This window comes from Crassostrea angulata, chromosome 6 (genome assembly GCF_025612915.1).
Source record: "Crassostrea angulata isolate pt1a10 chromosome 6, ASM2561291v2, whole genome shotgun sequence".
Taxonomy (NCBI): domain Eukaryota; kingdom Metazoa; phylum Mollusca; class Bivalvia; order Ostreida; family Ostreidae; genus Magallana; species Magallana angulata.
In genome coordinates this window covers 38,465,680-38,487,393 of record NC_069116.1, presented here as the reverse complement: position 1 = coordinate 38,487,393, position 21,714 = coordinate 38,465,680, and the positions used below count along the sequence as shown (strand labels likewise).

The following is a 21,714-nucleotide window of genomic DNA, read 5'->3' as shown; positions in this document are numbered from 1 at the left end:
CTACATGCACAGCAATGCTATTGCAGAGCTGGGGCTAGTCGAACAATGTAAACTGTATATGGTAAGTTTGAACAGTTTATTTTATCTCTTTGGTTGTAATTTACAACATAGAGAATATTACAAACATATACACAATATACACTTTACGTGAGAGTAGAGAAAATAATAAACAATTATAATGGCTCTCTACAAAACATATATAAAGTATAAATGTATAATTTTTTTATGTAGATAAATAAATAGGAATTAATAACCATGCAGGAGATTTAGCCTTCTTGTCAACAATAATTATAGATTTACATAACTTGCTTTATAAGGTAAGGACCGCACGGATACTGCAAAGGTTTTGTTTGTTGTACAAAAAGCGAATGTACAGACGAAGTATAAGGTTAATACTAAAAAGTAATAGCTTTCCTAAAAAGTAAACCAAATCATTTCATTGGAAGAATGCCGCTGTTTATATTTTAGTCATTTAAGAGAAGTAATAAGTCGTTTGACGCAGGATTTATAACGTTCATTTATGTTATTTTCAATAAAATTAGTTTCTTATTTCAAAATTGACAGTGAAATGAAAACAGTTTTACACGTACATGACATTAAGATAGCAATATTCGAGGCCTTTCAATCACTTTCCAAGCAAAGGACTCTCAAAACAATTAAATAAGCGCAAAATAAACGGCGTGCATGGTACATTTGGTTTGCTTTCTCTTTTCCTTTTTTCATTTTCAATCTGAAGTTTGAAATTTTAACACGTCAAAAATTGTCACTTAATTTTTAACATTAGATTAAAAAATATGTAAAATACACATTACATGACTGAATTTTCAAAACCCCTTTCTCCTGTTTTTAATCTTTAGGCTTATAATGAGATTACTAAAGTAAACATTTAATTAAGGGAATATTCCGCCACTTAACAAGAATATGATCTTAGAAAAATAAATATGATTTTAAATACTCTTTATGAATAAAAGACGAACCCTAGCTGACCGTAAACATTATCTAATGTAGTTACTTGCCGTTAACCTTATACAGTTTCAAAGTAATAACATTTCTATAATGTACATGTACAGTCTACAGGTTGATTTAACTATGCTTGTGTTTTCCTTCTTCTTAATTTCTTAAAATTACACATATGTGTGTGCAATTTTACCATGTCTTTGACGTTTTTAGTCTAATAATTTATTGTGCCGCCAAGTCGGACTTTATGCGGATTTAAGAACATGCTATGCATTTATAAATGTGCATGTAACGCCAAAAAGTTTTATTTAAATTTTAGCTGAAATTTAATTCTTTCTCACATCAATCATGTTGATATGAAACACAACATATGTTAATTAAATGTATCAAAAAAAGACATTGCACAATTACATGTACTTCCTTTACTGCAAATAGTTGGTTTCAGTATCTGGAATCTAATTTTCATTTGTTTAATACAGAGGATGTGAAATGAACCGGGGGATTTTCCTCGTCCTTGTGGCCTTAGCTGTATACGGTACAGGTAGGTGATTCATAGTACCCAGCTCCTTTATTTTAAGGTGGTGTGGGACACCTGTCGATATAATGTGGATTAAAGTACGTTTTAATTAAAATAATTTCATCGTTTTAGAATTTTCAAATTTTACAATATTTTATTTTTAGGTAAAATTATAAAAGACCCAGTGGAATTCGAACTCATGACTGACAGATTCGTAGGTAACACTCTAAATCCACTGCGCTACACTGTTAGGTAGCAATTTCGGGAAAGGAAAAAAATTAAAACTATACTTGATTTCCATGCTTATTTCGATATATTTATATCTACCGAGAATGATTCCCTCTATTTCAAAGGGAAAGTTATTGTAAATTCATAGCTCTATAGAAACTTAAGAACTGAAAGCTACACGCCCCGTTTATCGATTGGTCGAAACCTACAGCAACTGAAACTGACAGGACTGACATCTACACGCCCCAATTTACCTACAGCGACTTAAGAAAAATCACGGACTGCATGAAATATTTATGATGATATCATACTCAAATTCCCATAGGAGACGATTTGGCTATTTCTTTTAGCTAACGTATTGATGTACATTAACAGTAATTTAGTTAATTTAACTTATATCATGCAATCAATTTATTAATTTGTTAAAAGACAGATGTAAGTATAAAAAATAAATGCTCAATTTGATGATTCGTGCGGGTTATGAAGGTAGCGATCCCTGCAGAAATTTTTTTATATAACCCGCTAACGCGGATTATGTAAAATTTTTGCAATGTCCCGCATGACTCACCAAAGAAAGCACTTTATTGTTTAGATAAAGTACGTCTCAATATGGAGGTGTCCCATACCACATCAATCTGAATCTGCCTATCTCGTCAAAGTCTGCACAAACAAAATTTGTAAAGGGGATCATTTAATTGCTTGCGAAAAGAAAACTCTATATACAGTTACCTTAATCAAGTACCTCACGGAGTTCTCAAAGAGTTGACAGCCGGTGACGTTACGGTATATAATTTTGAAATAGATGTTTGCTTTATTCTTTGTGCATTTATATCAAAAGCCCATGACAAAGCAATTTTTTGAGTTTGTTTACATTTTCATTATGGCGCAATTAAAAAGAAAACTTTAGAAATATATTTTGCCAAAAAAAAAGTCAAATATAAGTTCTGAATTTTAAGAATCAATGAAAAATTACCATATTCTATATAAATTCATAGATGCCGGGAGACGGAAGCGAGATTTGACCCAGTTCGATCACATGATCTATTCGTCCACTGGCCGTGACCCCTTTGAGTTCATCGACCATGGAAATTGGTGCGATCTCGGCGGAAACGGAAGTGTGGTAGACGCCATTGATGAGTATGTAATTGAATTGATCACTACCAATTTTTTAATTTAAAAACTGGGGGAAACGGGGACAAAGTTAAAGATAAAAGCACGCTAACGGAGATTCCAATCGATATCTATTGATGTATATGTAGAATTGAGCATCTGGGAATCATTCTTTGACTTTAATTTTATAGGGATAAACACATCTACCAAGTATGATTCCCTCTATTTCTTACGGAAACTTATTAGTTAATTCATAGCTCTATAGCAACAGTCAGACTATTATCTATATGCCCCGTTTATCGATTGGTCACGGACTGCACAAAATAATCATGATGATGATGATGTCATACTCAAATGTCCATAGGAGACGATTCGTCTGTTTCTTTAAGCTAAAGTACTGATGTACATTAACAGTGATTTAGTTAATTTAACATACTTCTTATAATCAATTAATTAATTTGTGTAAAGAAAGATGTATTATGTATTTTTTCTACAATGATGTCATCTTCATATCAAGCATGAATCAAAATCGGGTTATTTTATTTTTCAATATTTTCTTGCAATCTTTATAATTTTTCAGATGCTGTTTTCATCATGATAATTGCTATGCCGTAATCATTGGAATACCAGCATGTGGACGTGTTTACACCACCAAATACAACTTCAATATCAGCAAAGGGGAAATCGAGTGTCGTGAGTATACAGTCGTTATACATGTATATTAATTTCATATTTATATTCACTACTTTTAAAATGACAAATATAGCTAACATGTATGTGTTATATACCGAAACCCCCTGACTCAAATTTCATGAATTTTATGAATATTTATTTTATAATTACAGCTACTTGCTGCATATACATAAAGTAATCAAAGTGCAAAATTTATTCCTTGAAGGAGCTGAACTTTTCAAACCAGTGACGGGAAATATGAATCAAATCGTTCATGCACTGCCTAGCATGCTGAAAAGGATAATAGCTAAATCAAAATCGTAATGAAAACAATTTAAGAGCTGATACATGTAGACATTTACTAAAAATACATGAAGTTTTGATTCTCCATTTTTAAACATATTTTCTACAAATTGGAGAATATAAACAATTAACAGGTCTAGGTTTTGATTTTATCAGCAAACACGTGCATTTGATTTACTTCATAAACAAATGAATAAATCGGTGCACACAGTGATGTAACCCATCCAAATAACAAGTTTCTCCTGTAAATCCACGCGCTTTAAGTGGCTTGGGGAAATTTAAAGTACTTTGGATACAAGTTAAAAAGATAAAAATGTAAGAAAAACGCCATTTAATTAATATTAGACAAGCCACTTTACACGTAGCATTATTAGAATCACTCTAAGAGTATTATGAGGTGGTCAGGGGTGATCAAATCTAAATTAAATACAGTCCGAGAGGCTTTATGATATATTTGATCACGCCCGGCCTTATTTGAGCATCACATCATATTCAAAGAATGATTTCTTATTACCTTTTTGCGTACGGCGTCATCAAAAAGTGGTGTATAGAGCCACCTTAAACAAAGACACTGGAGAACTATAAAATGGAGAATGTAATTATATAATCACCACTCTCTGGCATCATGGTTAATGAAAAAGTCGAAATAAATCTTCTTCTTTTTTGTAGATGACGAACGTCCCTGTGAGAGGGCGCTGTGTAACTGTGACAGAAGGGCTTCACTATGTTTCCATGCCAACCGTAAGGCCTACAACAGTACAAACAAAGGAATACTGGCGAAACTCATTTCAAAGTTATTAGAAGGCTTCTCCATAAAAACAGATTCCAATTCAAGCGGAATGATTGAAATGAAAATAAAAAATGGAAATGATACATAATGATAGCATGGAAAATGATTTTAAGAATAAAAAAAACCTTAAAATTTCATACAACCATTGAGTTGTTAAGTATTCTAAATAGTATGTGAAATTATGTTTTTATACACATTTAACCCACAGACGTATTAGCAGTTTCTCATATCGCATTTGTGCGTCACCTGCTGAACTTCAGTCAATACATGTACCTTATTGTATTAGGGGAAATGTCCTTTACCATTTCTATCATCAAACTAATGTAAACAGATTTAAAACGGATTTATTTTCTACGGAGATAAAAGCGTTACAGCTTAAATAATGATACTTAAGATTTAAATCTTATTAAGAGGAGAGGTATTTATCTGTACATTTATATATTGACGCAATGCAGGGGTTGCCAATCGTTCGGAAGTCATATAAAAGGAAAGTAATGGCAAAACTAGTTCACAAGGTTAATATTTGAGTGAAAATTTAAACTTCCTAAAAATGTAGATTAAGCACCTTATTTACAGGGCGGTGATAGTTATATATATTTGTAGATATGAAAATTAGAGGGAAAAGCATGTATTCTTCTATAATTGACATCTTGATACAAAAATAAAACTTTTTTAAGAATGATAGCAAATACAGACTTTTCAGATACATTTGTACTTAATGTTTGTTGCACAAAACTAATAGGCAGTATGTCCAGGCAGAAGTAAATCTAATGATCGACTGCTTCGAGAATTTTCCTATCCCCCAATACTCAAGACCCAAAGGACCAGTCTCCATATCTAATAAATTTTAACAATAATCTAATTATTCCTTATGTGTGTCTCTAAAGCACCAGTACTGTTACAAAATAATTATCTCCAGAAAGAATGTATGGCAGAGATGTGTGTCCTGCGCGGATCCCGAAAAAAAAAATTTCGGGGGGGGGTCCAAATCTATGTTTGCTTAGGGATCCAAGACATATTTTTCTTCATTTAACTATGTAAATTTAAGAAATTTGCATTTTCCAGGTGTGGGGGAGGGGTCCGGACCACCCCCTCCCGATCCACACATGTTAAGAATGCCGACAGGGATCTGTTTGCAGTCCCAGACTTTGAACCGTCTCATCCTAAAGTGGTTGATCTTCTGTGTTACTATAATAACGGATGTTACTCGTGTATACAGATTAACATCGGTATAAACCAATAAGCAAGGGTCATGTACCTGGAAATATTCATTTTGAGGTCAATATATAGTTTGAGAATTAATCGATTTTATAAGTTAGTTTACTTAAATAGTTTTGACATCCAACTAAATCTTGCACTGAGAATAAAAGATATTTATTTCGAAATGGCTCATTTTTAAAAATCTTTTTTTTTGTATTGTAATTGGCTTGAAAAAAAATGAAATGATATCAGGATTTGCCATATCTTTGAGTTAGAAATTATCTTTTAAAAATCTAATTATCAAAACCAGTGAATGTGTAATTGTCAGTATACGCTTTCTGGAGATTTTGGGCAAGCTCTTTAAAAAAATCTGTATCATATTCATTTTCTTCTTGGTAAAGTTCAAATTTCACCCTCTGGTGTATTATCGAACTCTTCGTAGTGCTAAATAACAACACTATATAAATTCAGTGGAATATCTTGTGTTATACAACTCGCTTTGTTGGTTATGTCATCAAAGTTTGTCTTTCTTTGGTGTTGTATCTTCTTTTACTTAACACTTATACCCTTGTATTTTGCATTGCCACATTCTTTATGCTAATTTTTTGCAAAGCGGAATATCTATACATGTGCATGTATATAAAATATTTCATTTACTGGATTGTTTCTGGACTCGTTCCCATGCATGCACCACAGATCCCTTCCAATCACGATTTGCTGGGAATGTTTATGCAATCCATACTGGTCAGGTGTAATTTCTTGTTGTATTGACGCATTATTTAAAGATCTCCTACTTTTACCACACAAGTATGAAATGTCTGACAACAGATTAGTTAGAATACAGTTGTAATACAACCGATCTCTTTAACAATTCTGTGTGTAAATAGCTAAGCGATATTTAACAATTGAATACCAATCAGTTATTCTGATCAGTCCATTTAAGAAGCAGACTAGCTTTGATAAAGAGTGAGATTTTAAAGGTTTTCGAATTGGAAAAAAGTTGTGAGCAAAAAGTATCGTACTGACAAAAAGTAAACCGGTTCTATTGGGGGAAAATTACAATGATGGTAGTGCTAGGTATCGTTATTTCCATGCTTCTGTTACCGGGACAGTCTTTTGGCGGTACGTCGACTGACTACGACAACCTTTACAACACCATCTTGACAGGATACAACAAAGATGGCAGACCAGTACTGGACCAGGGCACTGCCATAAATGTCACGATATCCTTCACCCTGATCGCCATTGCCAACTTGGACGAAGTTACGAGCGAGATGATCACTGTCGGAAGCTTCGGCATCACTTGGAAAGACGAAAAACTCCGCTGGACTCCATCCTCGTACGGGAACACTTTAACGCTTAATATTGATGAATCCGTGGTGTGGAAACCTTCAATGACTTTCCTTAACCCTATGTCAACCAATGTGGGCCTTCTCGGCATGAAGCAGTCTAGAATTAAATATTTCGAAGATGGGTCCGCCTCTTGGATCATTGCTGATCGGTATCAAACAACCTGTGATTTTGACACCAGATATTTTCCTTTCGATGAGCAAACATGTGACATGAGAGTCATGGCTTGGGATTACTCTACAGAGGAAGTTTCAATGTATCCAGAAAAAACTACTGTCGACCTAAAATATTACAGTGAAAACGGAGCTTGGGAGCTGGTGTCCACTGAGACCAGAACTGAGACTCTTTCGACCTTTTCTGTTGTCGTGTTTAGTCTGAACTTGAAGAGGCGGGCTATGTTTTTCGTTACCAATCTTCTGATCCCCGTGTTTACGATTTTAATGTTGAACACTTTGGTATTCATTTTGCCATCAGACAGCGGTGAGCGCGTGGGCTACTCCATCACGTGTCTCCTAGCTTTGGCGGTTTTTCTTACTCTTGTGTCAGAAGGTCTTCCGCAAGTTTCTAAACCTATGCCGGTGATGGGGTACGTGTTGACCGTGTATTTACTTATCTCTGCGTTCATATGTGTGGAGACGATATTTATCTTGCGTTTGCACCATAAAGACGAGAACGAAGAAGTTTCTCCATTTTTCACAAAAATATACAATATTCTTACTTGTTCGACCTGTAAGAAAAGGTCTGGAGCTGTCGAAACATCCTCGTCGCTCATTGACTTAGATAAAGTGAAGGAATTTAATGACGAAAAGAAACCAGAGCCATTGCCACTCACATGGAAGAAACTTTCATCCCGTCTGGACAAGATATGTTTCATTAGCAACTTGTCTGTTGTAATCTTTGTTGCTGTTATATTTTTTCTGCTTGTGACTGTGAAGTTGTAAGTGGGGAAATTCTATTATTTGACAATTTTACTCTTGATGCTTCTCTTAGTTCAATCCTGGGTATCAAAGGATGATGACGCAATGTTAACCATTTCACAAATTAGTAAGATATCACCATTTTTTATTCAGTTCGCTTACAAAGCTTTTGGGAAAAGAATGATATACCAATACCTGGCAAATCAGATTTTACAAAGAAGTCATCTGAAGGGCGGTTTTTATTTGACTATTAATTAGACATCAATGCAGAAAACCAACATAAAAAATAGCAACACAGAGAAACGAAGATAAAACGGGTTTCCATAAAATAATGCATCGGATTTTATTGCAAGATACTTCTTATAAATGAAGATAGCTAGAGATTGATATCATGAACTACGTTTTTTTTTTTCTATAAAAAAGGTTACATATTGCAATATCGCATATAATACATTAGCATGCAATGTCAAAAAATAGTAATTCTGTAAGTCGTTTTAATTCCACGGTGTTAAAATTTCACGATTCCTATTAAAGTACCAATCGCGATGGTTTTTAATTTCACGCTGCTTAAAAATCAATTGATCAGAATATAAGCATTGAAACGTGTTTGAAATCTAATAAAAGTATTCACGATGGGTTTAATTTCGCGGAAAAAAATTAAATCGCATAATATACATAGTGAAATGAAAGCCATCGTGATTATTTGGCAATCTACAGTATCAGATACACACTGACTAAATTTTGATTGCAGTGAATACTTGGGGCTAGGATAATATTGTAAATTGGTTGTGTTTTCATGGTTGTCAAACACCTTTGGTTCTTTTTAAGGTTAGATACAAACATTTTCAATTCGTTAAATGATAAAGTCTAAACGAGACAATTTTCATTTCAATAATCATACAGACGGTATCGATTGGTGATATGATTGTTATGTAGGCATGACATCAACCAATATCATGGAATGTATTAAATAAAACAATTGCCTATTCTGAAATAAACGTTGACTAATTACTATGACTTTTTAATCATATTGGTCAGATCGCAATTTTCAGATTTGTTATTCCACTGTATTAACTATCTTTTGTACTTCAGTCAACCTTACATTTCTTTGAACTCAAATTGTTTTTGTGGTTTACATCTAAGTACATCTAGTTTTTACAAACTTAAGTTAAATGACGTTCTTTTTAACAAGCATGGCTTGAATGTGATAATTGCACAAAACTAATAAGCAATGTGTCCAGGCAGAAGTAAATCTAATAATCGACTGCTTCGAGATTTTCCCCATCCCCATTACTCAAGACCCAAAGGACCAGCGTCCATATCTAATAAATTTTAACAATAATCTAATTATTCCTTATGCGTGTCTCTAAAGCACCAGTACTGTTACAAAATAATTATCTCCAGAAACAATGTATGGCAGAGATGATTGTCATGCGCGGATCCAGAAAAATTTTTTCGGGGGGGGGGGGGGGGTCCAAATTTATGTTTGCTAGGGGGTCCAAGACATATTTTCGGTCATTTATCTATGTAAATTTAAGAAATTTGCATTTTTTAGGTGTGGGGGAGGGGTCCGGACAACCCCCTCCCGATCCACACATGTTAGGAATGCCGTCTCATCCTAAAATGGTTGCTCTTCTGTGTTACTATTATAACGGATGTTACTCGTGTATACAGATAAACATCTTCATCTTGCCAATGGTATAAACCAATAAGCAAGGGTCATGTACCTGGAAATATTCATTTTGAGGTCAATATATAGTTTGAGAATTAATCGATTTTATAAGTAAGTTTACTTAAATAATTTTGACATCCAACTAAATCTTGCACTGAGAATAAAAGATATTTATTTCGAAATGGCTCATTTTTAAAAATCTTTTTTTTGGTATTGTAATTGGCTTGAGAAAATATGAAAGGATATCAGGATTTGTCAATGGCCATATCTTTGAGTTAGAAATTATCTTTTAAAAATTTAATTATCAAAACCAGTGAATGTATAATTGTCAGTATACGCTTTCTGGAGATTTTGGGCAAGCTCTTTAAAAAAATCTGTATCATCATATTCATTCTCTTCTTGGTAAAGTTCAAACTTCACCCTCTGTTGTATTATCGAACTCTTTCGTAGTGCTAAATAACAACACTATATAAATTCAGAGGAATATCTTGTGTTATACAACTCGCTTTGTTGGTTATGTCATCAAAGTTTGTCTTTCTTTGGTTTTGTTTCTTCTTTTACTTAACACTTATACTCTTGTATTTTCCATTGCCACATTCTTTATGCTAATTTTTTGCAAAGCGGAATATCTATACATGTGCATGTATATAAAATATTTCATTTACTGGATTGTTTCTGGACTCGTTCCCATGCATGCACCACAGATCCCTTCCAATCACGATTTGCTGGGAATGTTTATGCAATCCATACTGGTCAGGTGTAATTTCTTGTTGTATTGACGCATTATTTAAAGATCTCCTACTTTTACCACACAAGTATGAAATGTCTGACAACAGATTAGTTAGAATACAGTTGTAATACAACCGATCTCTTTAACAATTTCGTGTGTAAATAGCTAAGAGATATTTAACAATTGAATACCAATCAGTTATTCTGATCAGTCCATTTAAGAAGCAGACTAGCTTTGATAAAGAGTGAGATTTTAAAGGTTTTCGAATTGGAAAAAAGTTGTGAGCAAAAAGTATCGTACTGACAAAAAGTAAACCGGTTCTATTGGGGGAAAATTACAATGATGGTAGTGCTAGGTATCGTTATTTCCATGCTTTTGTTACCGGGACAGTCTTTTGGCGGTACGTCGACTGACTACGACAACCTTTACAACACCATCTTGACAGGATACAACAAAGATGGCAGACCAGTACTGGACCAGGGCACTGCCATAAATGTCACGATATCCTTCACCCTGATCGCCATTGCCAACTTGGACGAAGTTACGAGCGAGATGATCACTGTCGGAAGCTTCGGCATCACTTGGAAAGACGAAAAACTCCACTGGACTCCATCCTCGTACGGGAACACTTTAACGCTAAATATTGATGAATCCGTGGTGTGGAAACCTTCAATGACTTTCCTTAACCCTATGTCAACCAACGTGGGCCTTCTCGGCATGAAGCAGTCTAGAATTAAATATTTCGAAGATGGGTCCGCCTCTTGGATCATTGCTGATCGGTATCAAACAACCTGTGATTTTGACACCAGATATTTTCCTTTCGATGAGCAAACATGTGACATGAGAGTCATGGCTTGGGATTACTCTACAGAGGAAGTTTCAATGTATCCAGAAAAAACTACTGTCGACCTAAACTATTACAGTGAAAACGGAGCTTGGGAGCTGGTGTACACTGTGACCAGAACTGAGACTCTTTCGACCTTTTCTGTTGTTGTGTTTAGTCTGAAACTGAAGAGGCGGGCTATGTTTTTCGTTACCAATCTTCTGATCCCCGTGTTTACGATTTTAATGTTGAACACTTTGGTATTCATTTTGCCATCAGACAGCGGTGAGCGCGTGGGCTACTCCATCACGTGTCTCCTAGCTTTGGTGGTTTTCTTGCTCTTGTGTCAGAAGGTCTTCCGCAAGTTTCTAAACCTTTGCCGGTGATGGGGTACGTGTTGACCGTGTATTTACTTATCTCTGCGTTCATATGTGTGGAGACGATATTTATCTTGCGTTTGCACCATAAAGACGAGAACGAAGAAGTTTCTCCATTTTTCACAAAAATATACAATATTCTTACTTGTTCGACCTGTAAGAAAAGGTCTGGAGCTGTCGAAACATCCTCGTCGCTCATTGACTTAGATAAAGTGAAGGAATTTAATGACGAAAAGAAACTAGAGCCGTTGCCACTCACATGGAGGAAACTTTCATCCCGTCTGGACAAGATATGTTTCATTAGCAATGTGCTGCTCTCATAACGGAATAATATGTTCCGTCCGGTTTAGTTTTTTGTTTTATCGGTAATGGCAGCCATGAGCCTGGCCTGCTGTTTTTGTTTGCATCATTCTCTGGAATCCGGCCTATCTAAGGAGTAAGTTTTATTTTATTAATGTCAATTTATGTCCATTATGATCTTGTGTATCTAACGATGTCATGCAATATCTCTTACTTTGTTTAAATTCTGCAACTGCATTGTTTTTTGTAAGCGCGTGTTCGCAATATAGGATAGGTATAGGCCTGTTTAACTAGCATGTTCTAGTCACACATTTATCTGTGTATATGTCGTCGGGTAAAGTTTAGTCATATAAAATTCAGTATTGTCACAGCTTAACTACTGCCATATTTTTGGAAATTGTTATATTAGACGAATTTTATTATTGTACTTTTCAGTTTTTCACCCTCTCACGAGGTCTGGAAGTAATAAAGCAGATATACATCACAGTGAAAAATCCTTTAATTCGGGCTATATCCTATGGATCTTCGCCAGACTAGGAAGATGACTGATCTTGGATTTCAGCAATATGAACAAAGTGTTTCAAACTTTACATCAAAGTTGTTAGACATTAAAAGAAACATCGACTCTACCATTGCCAATACGAAACATGTGGACTTAGCACAGGGTCAAAATATCATTGACAATATCCATAAGCACTTGGAGTATTACGAGCTTCTTAGTGACAAGTACATAACTTATTTAAGGGGTCACAGAACCGTGGAGAGTTCAAATGAAGAGGCCTCTCACAGACTAGTCCGCTCATCTCTATGTGACAAGACAGCAGCCTTTGTCAATCAGTTGCAGTCTGCACTGCCAAAGATGGAATCATCCAAGGCCCCGTCGCTTGTTCCCTCAGTCATATAGGGAAAATCAGGATCAAGTCAACTTACTGCTGTCTGGATGCAACATTCTGCCAATGTTGAGAAAGCAAAAGCACATTTGAAGTATGCTGCCGAGGAGGCTGAGCTCATCAAACAGGAAGCTGCCTTGAAAGCCAGCAGGAATTTGTTGACGGTGAAGCCTGAACTGGAAGAAGCTGAATCCGGGTTGAGTGCTATCTGTAAAGTGTTGGACTTTTCCCAGTCTGCCACAAAATCCGTGGAGAGTGATCATGGCAGTTACAAACCCCCTGTGTCATCCAAGTTTCATGTGCTTCGTTATATGGATGATAACAGAGATGATCGTACCCCCCTCCAGATGTTCCTCCTGAAGTGAACGTTCATGAACATGATAATGACAAACCTCTTCCTCAAAAACCTACACATCCATGTACCGAGCCCTCCTTGTGTGCACCAGAAAATAAGACAGATGAAACAAACCCAAGTGTCGTTTTATCCACTCCTAAGCAGAATCCGACTGAAGCCGCTGACTTGGCAAAATTAGTTGGCAAGAACCAGTTACTGCCTAGGAGACTCTGGAACTTTAATGATGATTCCGGTCGATACCTGACATGGAAATACAGTTTCATGAATGTCATGAGTAAAATCAGTGCAACAACTCTGGAACACTTGGACCTGTTAGTGAATCACCTTGGACCAGAGTCCAAAATCACAGCTGAAAATATACGAGCAACAAATTTGCGGAACCCAGAGAAAGCAGTCAATAATATAAGGCAGCGTCTAGACCGTGAATATGGTAGTGCAGAGACTATTGAACTGTCACTTAAGCAGCGCATTAGCAGTTTTTCTGCTCTTTCAGATGGTGACCGCAAGAAATTTCTGGACTTGTCTGATCTAGCTGCAGAATTGGAATCAGTGAAGTGCGTTCCTGTGTTTAGCACAGCATTTTCATACTATGACACATCCAGTGGCATCAACGAATTTGTACGTAAACTGCCAAAGCGTTTCCGTGAAAAGTGGGCTTCAGAATGTGACAGATATAAGATGAACAATCATGTTTCGCAAGTACCATTCTCTGTGTTTACGAAATTTCTGAGTGATCTCGCCCGTGTGCGCAACGATCCTAGTCTTCTGTTTGAGAGTTCCTCTACCCATACTGGCCATGGAAACACACACCAGCAAGAGTGGACTAGGCAACGCTTATCATCAAATGGCTGTGTCAGCTAAGAAGACGGATGTTACGACAGATGTGAACTCTAACATTGTCAGTGTGAAATGCCCCATCCATGGAACTAGTTCAAGTCATTCGCTTAAAGACTGTATGAAATTCCGCGGAAAAACGTTCAGGGAACGCAAGGACTACCTTTTCAAGAACGGCTACTGTTTGAAGTGCTGTGGCTCAAGACGTCACCTTCGTAAAAACTGTAAAGAAGGTGTGAAATGTGACATGTGTGGATCTACAGAGCATGTTACAATCCTTCACCCTGAACCTGAGTCCAGAATTGAGCATGAGGGGGAGCAGCCTAGAGTGAGTCACGAGGGGGAGAGTCTCCATTTAGGCACCTACTGTACTGAAATATGTGGAACTAAGTACAGCACCAGCAAGTCATGCGCAAAGATTGTACCAGTATATGTGTACCCAGTTGGTGAGCAATACCGTGCGCGCAAGGTGTACTGCATGATAGATGACCAGAGCAACAAATCGTTATCCACATCCGCCTTTTTTGATGCCTTTAGGGAGTGTGGTGGACAAACTGAATATGTTTTATCTTCATGTGCCGGAAAGTTTGTTTCCTCAGGACGCAAGGCATCTGGATATTTCGTCCAATCGTTTGATGGATCATGTACTCTAAGTTTACCTTGTTTAATAGAGTGTAATGACATTCCGAACAATCGGCATGAAATACCGTCTCCTGCAGTGGAGATGTGTGTCTGGGCAAAGTGCATCAACCAGATGTGATAAGTGTAAATAAGACTTCAATTCTCATGAATGGAAGATCCACGCATTTACAGCCCTGTGAAGGTGAATTTATTGTGGAAGAGGAGCCTATCTTTCAACGTATACCAGGGGATGAGAAACCAGGGTTATCGATAGAAGATCGTAAGTTCCTACATATCATGGATGCTGGTTTCCAAATAACGTCTGATGGCAAGTGGCAAGCTCCGTTACCCTTTCGCCATTGTAGACCTGTCTTACCTGACAACAGGTCACTTGCTCTTCGAAGAGCCAGATCATTGGACATTAGCTTGAGATGTAATCACCTCAAATATGAACAAGTTAAGGAATTCATGGAGAGACTACTCATGAACCAGCATGCTGAGTTAGCACCTGAGTTACCTATGTCAGTGGAGCGATGGTACCTACCTATGTTTGCAGTGTATCATCCCAAGAAACCAGACAGTGTGCATATTGTATTCGACTCATCTGCCAAGTTTCAAGATGTGTCCTTGAACAGTGTCTTGTTTCAAGGCCCTGATTTGTGCAACAGCCTGCTTGGTGTCTTGCTTAGATTCCGAAGAGAAAAGATAGCAGTCACCATGGACGTTGAGCAGATGTTTCACAATTTCAAGGTCCCAGAAGACCAGCGTCGTTACTTACGATTCCTGTGGCACATGGACAGTGACTTAGACCAGCCATTGGTGGACTTTCAGATGACGGTTCACGTTTTCGGCAATAGCTCGTCACCGGCGGTGGCAACGTTTGGTCTTAGGAAGGCAGTTGAGAGATCCACAGAAGATGTGAGGGATTTAGTATGTAACAACTTCTATGTGGATGATGGCCTTTTATCCTGCGCAACTGAAGAGGAGTGCATTGTACCAAGGAAGCACTACAAGATGGCGGAAACATTCGACTTCACAAGTTTTGCTCCAATAGCAGGAGAGTGTTAGATTCATTTGCCCCAGAAGACCTGGCAAAGAACTTGAAAAACCTTGACTTTGTGTCGAATACCCTTCCAGTACAACGCAGCTTGGGATTATTATGGAACACAGAGATGGATGAATTTACCTTTAAAGTCAACACAGTAGAAAAAACATACACTAGACGAGGCTTGTTGTCTACTATAAACAGTGTATATGACCCGATTGGCTTTGCCCAGCCTGTCGTCATCAGAGGCAAGTTACTGTTACGAGAGATGGTGTCTGTGACGACAAATACGGACTGGGATGAACCGTTGCCTGCATTTCTGCATGATGAATGGTCATCATGGGTAGATTCCCTGAGTCACCTGGAAAGCTTTTGTGTGCCGAGGAGTTACAGCAGTTCCTTTGTCAATGCCACCAGACGTGAAGTGCTTGTGTTCTGTGATGCATCAAAGGACATTATTGCTGCTGTGGCATATCTCAAACTTCAGGAAAATGACACGTCATGCATCAGTTTCTTGCTTGGAAAAGCCAAGGTTGCCCCCGCCCATGGGCACACTATCCCTCGGCTCGAGCTGTGTGCGGCAGTTTTAGCAACCGAAATTGCCGAGATTGTGAGAGATCAGCTGAACATCCCACCACAGGACTTTCATTTCTTTTCGGACAGTCAGATAGTACTTGGCTATATCTCAAATGAAAGTCGTAGATTCTATGTGTACGTGGGAAACAGAGTGGCACGCATTCGTCTCTTCAGTATGCCAACCCAATGGAAGTTTGTTCAATCTGAACTTTATCCAGCAGACGTTGCCACCAGGCCTGTACACCCTTCTATGCTGCAAGATACAAGCTGGATATGTGGACCAACCAGCCCGCTCAGTGCTCCAGTTGAACACTTTGAATTAGTGGACCCAGGGTGTGATGTGGAAATTCGCCCAGTGTTAACCAGCAACAAGACAGACATAATAGATGTAGCACAGTCAAATCATGAGACAAAGCCACCTACTTGTCAGACAGAAGTATTCTCTGAGAGGTTCACTAGATTTTCCAAGTGGGACAGGCTTATACGTGCAGTCGCCCGTCTGAAATTTATGATTCAACAGTCTCAGAAAAACATTGACAACTTACCTGATAGTCCCAGTGATTCAGAACTCTTGAAGGAGAGTGAACGTTCCATCATTGCGTCAGTTCAGAGAGATGTATTCAGCACAGAATTTCGATGCATTGAAAACTGCCTGGACATTCCACATTCTAGTACTATCAGATCTTTATGCCCAAAAATTGGTGCAGATGGACTGTTACGTGTTGGTGGACGGTTGAACAATGTGTCTGTTGATGTGCTAAACGATAACATGCGCAACCCTATTATCCTACCAAAGAACCATCATGTTAGTTATCTCATCATACGTCATTTACATCAGAAGGTATTCCATCAAGGTAGACTTTTACAGAGGGAGCTGTACGTTCTGCCGGATTCTGGGTAGTGAATTCAAAACGGATGACCACTTCAGTGATAAGGACTTGCGTTGTATGTCGTAAACTTCGGGGACAGCCAGGATGGCAGCATATGGCGGATCTTCCAGAGGATCGTTGTGAACCGTGCCCCCCATTTTCGTATGTGGGAGTTGACACTTTTGGCCCATGGCCAGTTGTGCATCGTAAAACAAGAGGTGGAAGTTCAAATCAGAAACGTTGGGCAATATTGTTTACCTGCCTTGTAACTCGGGCTATTCATATTGAGGTCATCGATGAACTTACCAGTGCTGCATTCATCAATGCATTGAGACGTTTTATCGCAATTCGTGGTCAAGTCACACAATTCCGCTCCGACAGGGGAACGAACTTTGTTGGCGCTGTAAGCGATCTCTCCATAAATGCAGAATTCATCGAGAATGGTCCTGTTTCCAAGTTCCTGTCAGATTCCCGGATTGTGTGGAAATTCAACCCTCCTCACGCTCCACACATGGGAGGAGCATGGGAGAGACTCATCGGTGTTTCAAAAAGAGTTTTCAATGCCATGTCACTTGATCACCAGCAAAGAGACATCACACATGATGTACTGACCACATTGATGGCAGAAGTGTGTGCTATTGTTAACAATAGACCATTAATAGATGTTTCTAGTGATCCGGAAGCACCTACTCTACTTACCCCGTCGATGCTGTTGACAATGAAGACAAAAAATGATGTTGAACTTTTCCCTTCATTTGGTTCCAAGGAAGGATGCCTTAAAATCTACCTGGAAACGTGTGCAAGTGATGGCAGATGAATTCTGGCATAGATGGAAAACTGAGTACCTCCATAACCTACAATATCGCAGGAAGTGGCAGGGCCATGCTGTGGATTTGAAACACGGAGACTTAGTTCTATTGATTGAAGATGATTCCCCGCGAAACGAGTGGCCCACCGGTATCATACAAAGAACATTCCCCAGCCAAGACGGAAAGGTCCGCAAAGCTGAGGTTGCAGTTTTTAAGGACAATAAACGTGTCACTTATGTGAGACCAGTCACCCGACTCATAACCCTTTTGGAGACTGATTGACATTTTGTGTACTTAGAATTTGTGATTTGTTAAGTCAAGACTTGTGTACCGCTACATGAAGTTAGCTCAGTATATGTAGCATCTGATTATGTAATTACAGAAGTATGTAATGCAGAGTTAATTCTATCTTGTATATTTTTTGGGAGCTAAGTGATTTCTGGTAGAAATCAGAGGGGGGGGGGGGGGTGTGCTGCTCTCATAACGGAATAATATGTTCCGTCCGGTTTGGTTTTTTGTTTTATCGGTAATGGCAGCCATGAGCCTGGCCTGCTGTTTTTGTTTGCATCATTTTCTGGAATCCGGCCTATCTAAGGAGTAAGTTTTATTTTATTAATGTCAATTTATGTCCATTATGATCTTGTGTATCTAACGATGTCATGCAATATCTCTTACTTTGTTTAAATTCTGCAACTGCATTGTTTTTTGTAAGCGCGTGTTCGCAATATAGGATAGGCATAGGCCTGTTTAGCTAGCATGTTCTAGTCACACATTTATCTGTGTATATGTCGTCGGGTAAAGTTTAGTCATATAAAATTCAGTATTGTCACAGCTTAACTACTGCCATATTTTTGGAAATTGTTATATTAGACGAATTCTGACTTTTATTATTGTACTTTTCAGTTTTTCACCCTCTCACGAGGTCTGGAAGTAATAAAGCAGATATACATCACAAGCAACTTGTCTGTTGTAATCTTTGTTGCTGTTATATTTTTTCTGCTTGTGACTGTGAAGTTGTAAGTAGGGGAATTCTATTATTCGACAATTTTACTCTTGATGCTTCTCTTAGTTCAATCCTGACTATAAAAGGATGATCAGGCAATGTTAACGCCATTAAATTAATATTAGACAAGCCACGTTATACGTAGCATTATTAGAATCACTCTATGAGTATTATGAGGTGATCAAATACGGTCGGGGGTATTCAAATCTAACACATCCCGAAGAGCTTTACAATATACTGTGGAATCAATAAATTTCGTGGGGGCCAACTTTCGTGGATGGCTTAAATTTAACAAGTTCGTGGGGACGTAATTTCGTGTATTCTCATATATTTACAAAAGGAAATATGACTTTATTACCCTAATTTATTGATTCGTGGAGGATGTTTATTTCGTGGGTGAAAGGTACCCACGAATTTCACGAAAATTGGGCCACCACGAAATCTAATGATTTCACAGTATTCGATCACGCCCGACCTTATTTGATCATCTCATAATTCAAAGTATGATTTCTTATTTCTTATATTAAAATTATTTTCAGCAATTTTACGACTAATTATATCTTAAATAGTCATTGATGAAATGTACAAAATCGATTCGTAGTGTTATCATTGACAAAGACACTGGAGAAATATAAAAGAAGAATGTAAATAATTATATAATCACCACTCTCTGGCATCATGGATTAAGTAAGCGTCGAAATAATTTTTTTTGTAGATGACGAACGTTCCAGTGAGAGGGCGCTGCATGTGTAACTGTGACAAAAGGGCGTCACTATGTTTCCATGCCAACCGAAAGGCCTACAACAGTACAAACAAAGGAATACTGGGGAAACTCATTTCAAAGTTATTAGAAGGCTTCTCCATAAAAACAGATTCCAATTCAAGCGGAATGATTGAAATGAAAATAAAAAATGGAAATGATACATAATGATAGCAAGGAAATGATTTTATGAATTAAAAAAACTTAAAATTTCATACAACCATTGAGTTGTTAAGTATTCTAAATAGTATGTGAAATTATGTTTTTATACAGATTAAAACCACAGACGTATAAGCAGTATATCATATCGCACTTTGTGCGTCACCTGCTGAACTTCTGTCAATACATGTACCTTATTGTATTAGGGGAAATGCCCTATACCATTTCTATCATTATACTATCATCTATTATGTAAACAGATTTAAAGGGACATGGTCACGATTTTGGTCAAAAATTATTTTTTCGATTTTAATGTTTATAATACTTTAGTATGGCATTTTTAATAAGCGACCAAAATTTGATTGTCATTTGTTGAGTTATAAGCGAGTTACAGAGCTTACAATTCCTCGCTATGTAAACAAAGCTTTTGTTTACATTTTGAATGTTGAAGTGAAAATTTCAGTTTTAGACCTAAATGAATGTGTTAATCGTTAGGAACTGTTTATTCATGCTTAAAAAGAATAAGAATATAGACAAATCATCTTGAAAAATATTTTTTACTGGTATATTGAACCTATGTAAACAAAAACAGGCCACGAACCTTGTTTACATGACGAAGAATTGTGAGCCCTGTATCTTGCTTAAAACTCATTGACGGGCACCCAAATTTCATTTGATCATTTAAAATGACTTCATAAAGCATTGAAAATAATAAAAACAGAGAAGTAATATTTGACCAAAATCGTGACCATGCCCCTTTAAAACAGATTTATTTTCTACGGAGATAAAAGCGTTACAGCTTAAATAATGATACATAAGGTTTAAATCTTCTTAAGAGGAGAGGTATTTATCTGTACATTTATATATTGACGCAATGCAAGGGTTGCCAATCGTTCGGAAGTCATATGAAAGGAGAGTAATGGCAAAACTAGTTCACAAGGTTAATATTTGAGTGAAAATTTAAACTTCCTAAAAATGTAGATAAGGCACCTTATCAACAGGGCGGTGATAGTTATATACATTTGTAGATATGAAAATTAGAGGAAAAAGCATGTATTCTTCTATAATTGACATCTTGATACAAAAATAAAACTTTTTTAAGAATGATAGCAAATACAGACTTTTCAGATACATTTGTACTTAATGTTTGTTGCACAAAACTAATAGGCAGTATGTCCAGGCAGAAGTAAATCTAATGATCGACTGCTTCGAGAATTTTCCTATCCCCAATACTCAAGACCCAAAGGACCAGTCTCCATATCTAATAAATTTTAACAATAATCTAATTATTCCTTATGTGTGTCTCTAAAGCACCAGTACTGTTACAAAATAATTATCTCCAGAAAGAATGTATGGCAGAGATGTGTGTCATGCGCGGATCCAGAAAAAAAAATTCAGGGGGGGGGGGGGGGGTTCAAAATCTGTGTACGCTAGGGGATCCAAGACATATTTTCGGTCATTAATCTATGTAAATTTAAGAAATTTGCATTTTCCAGGTGTGAGGGAGGGGTCCTGACCATCCCCTCCCGATCCACACATGTTAGGAATGCCGACAGGGATCTGTTTGCAGTCCTAGACTTTGAACCGTCTCATCCTAAAATGGTTGCTCTTCTGTGTTACTATAATAACGGATGTTACTCGTGTATACAGATTAACATCTTCATCTTGCCAATGGTATAAACCAATAAGCAAGGGTCATGTACCTGTAAATATTCATTTTGAGGTCAGTATATAGTTTGAGAATTAATCGATTTTATAAGTAAGTTTACTTAAATAATTTTGACATCCCACTATAAATCTTCCACTGAGAATAAAAGATATTTATTTCGAAATGGCTCATTTTTAAA

The 21,714-nt window shown here is 37.2% G+C and overlaps 2 protein-coding genes across 2 annotated transcripts; both read left to right on the top strand.

Annotated features, from left to right (window-relative positions):
* Positions 1–1,366: 1,366 nt before the first annotated feature.
* On the top strand, positions 1,367–4,693 carry LOC128187217 (acidic phospholipase A2-like). Its single transcript, XM_052857492.1, has 4 exons — positions 1,367–1,498; positions 2,698–2,839; positions 3,393–3,505; positions 4,457–4,693. Exons 1-4 carry the CDS (start codon positions 1,447–1,449, stop codon positions 4,663–4,665), a joined length of 516 nt encoding a protein of 171 aa, XP_052713452.1. The 5' UTR covers positions 1,367–1,446; the 3' UTR covers positions 4,666–4,693.
* A 1,972-nt stretch (positions 4,694–6,665) lies between these two features.
* Positions 6,666–19,928, top strand: LOC128190141 (neuronal acetylcholine receptor subunit alpha-2-like). Its single transcript, XM_052862058.1, has 2 exons — positions 6,666–8,064; positions 19,664–19,928. The coding sequence occupies exons 1-2, from the start codon at positions 6,839–6,841 to the stop codon at positions 19,665–19,667; spliced, it is 1,230 nt and encodes a 409-aa protein (XP_052718018.1). The 5' UTR covers positions 6,666–6,838; the 3' UTR covers positions 19,668–19,928.
* The last annotated feature ends 1,786 nt before the right edge of the window (positions 19,929–21,714 follow it).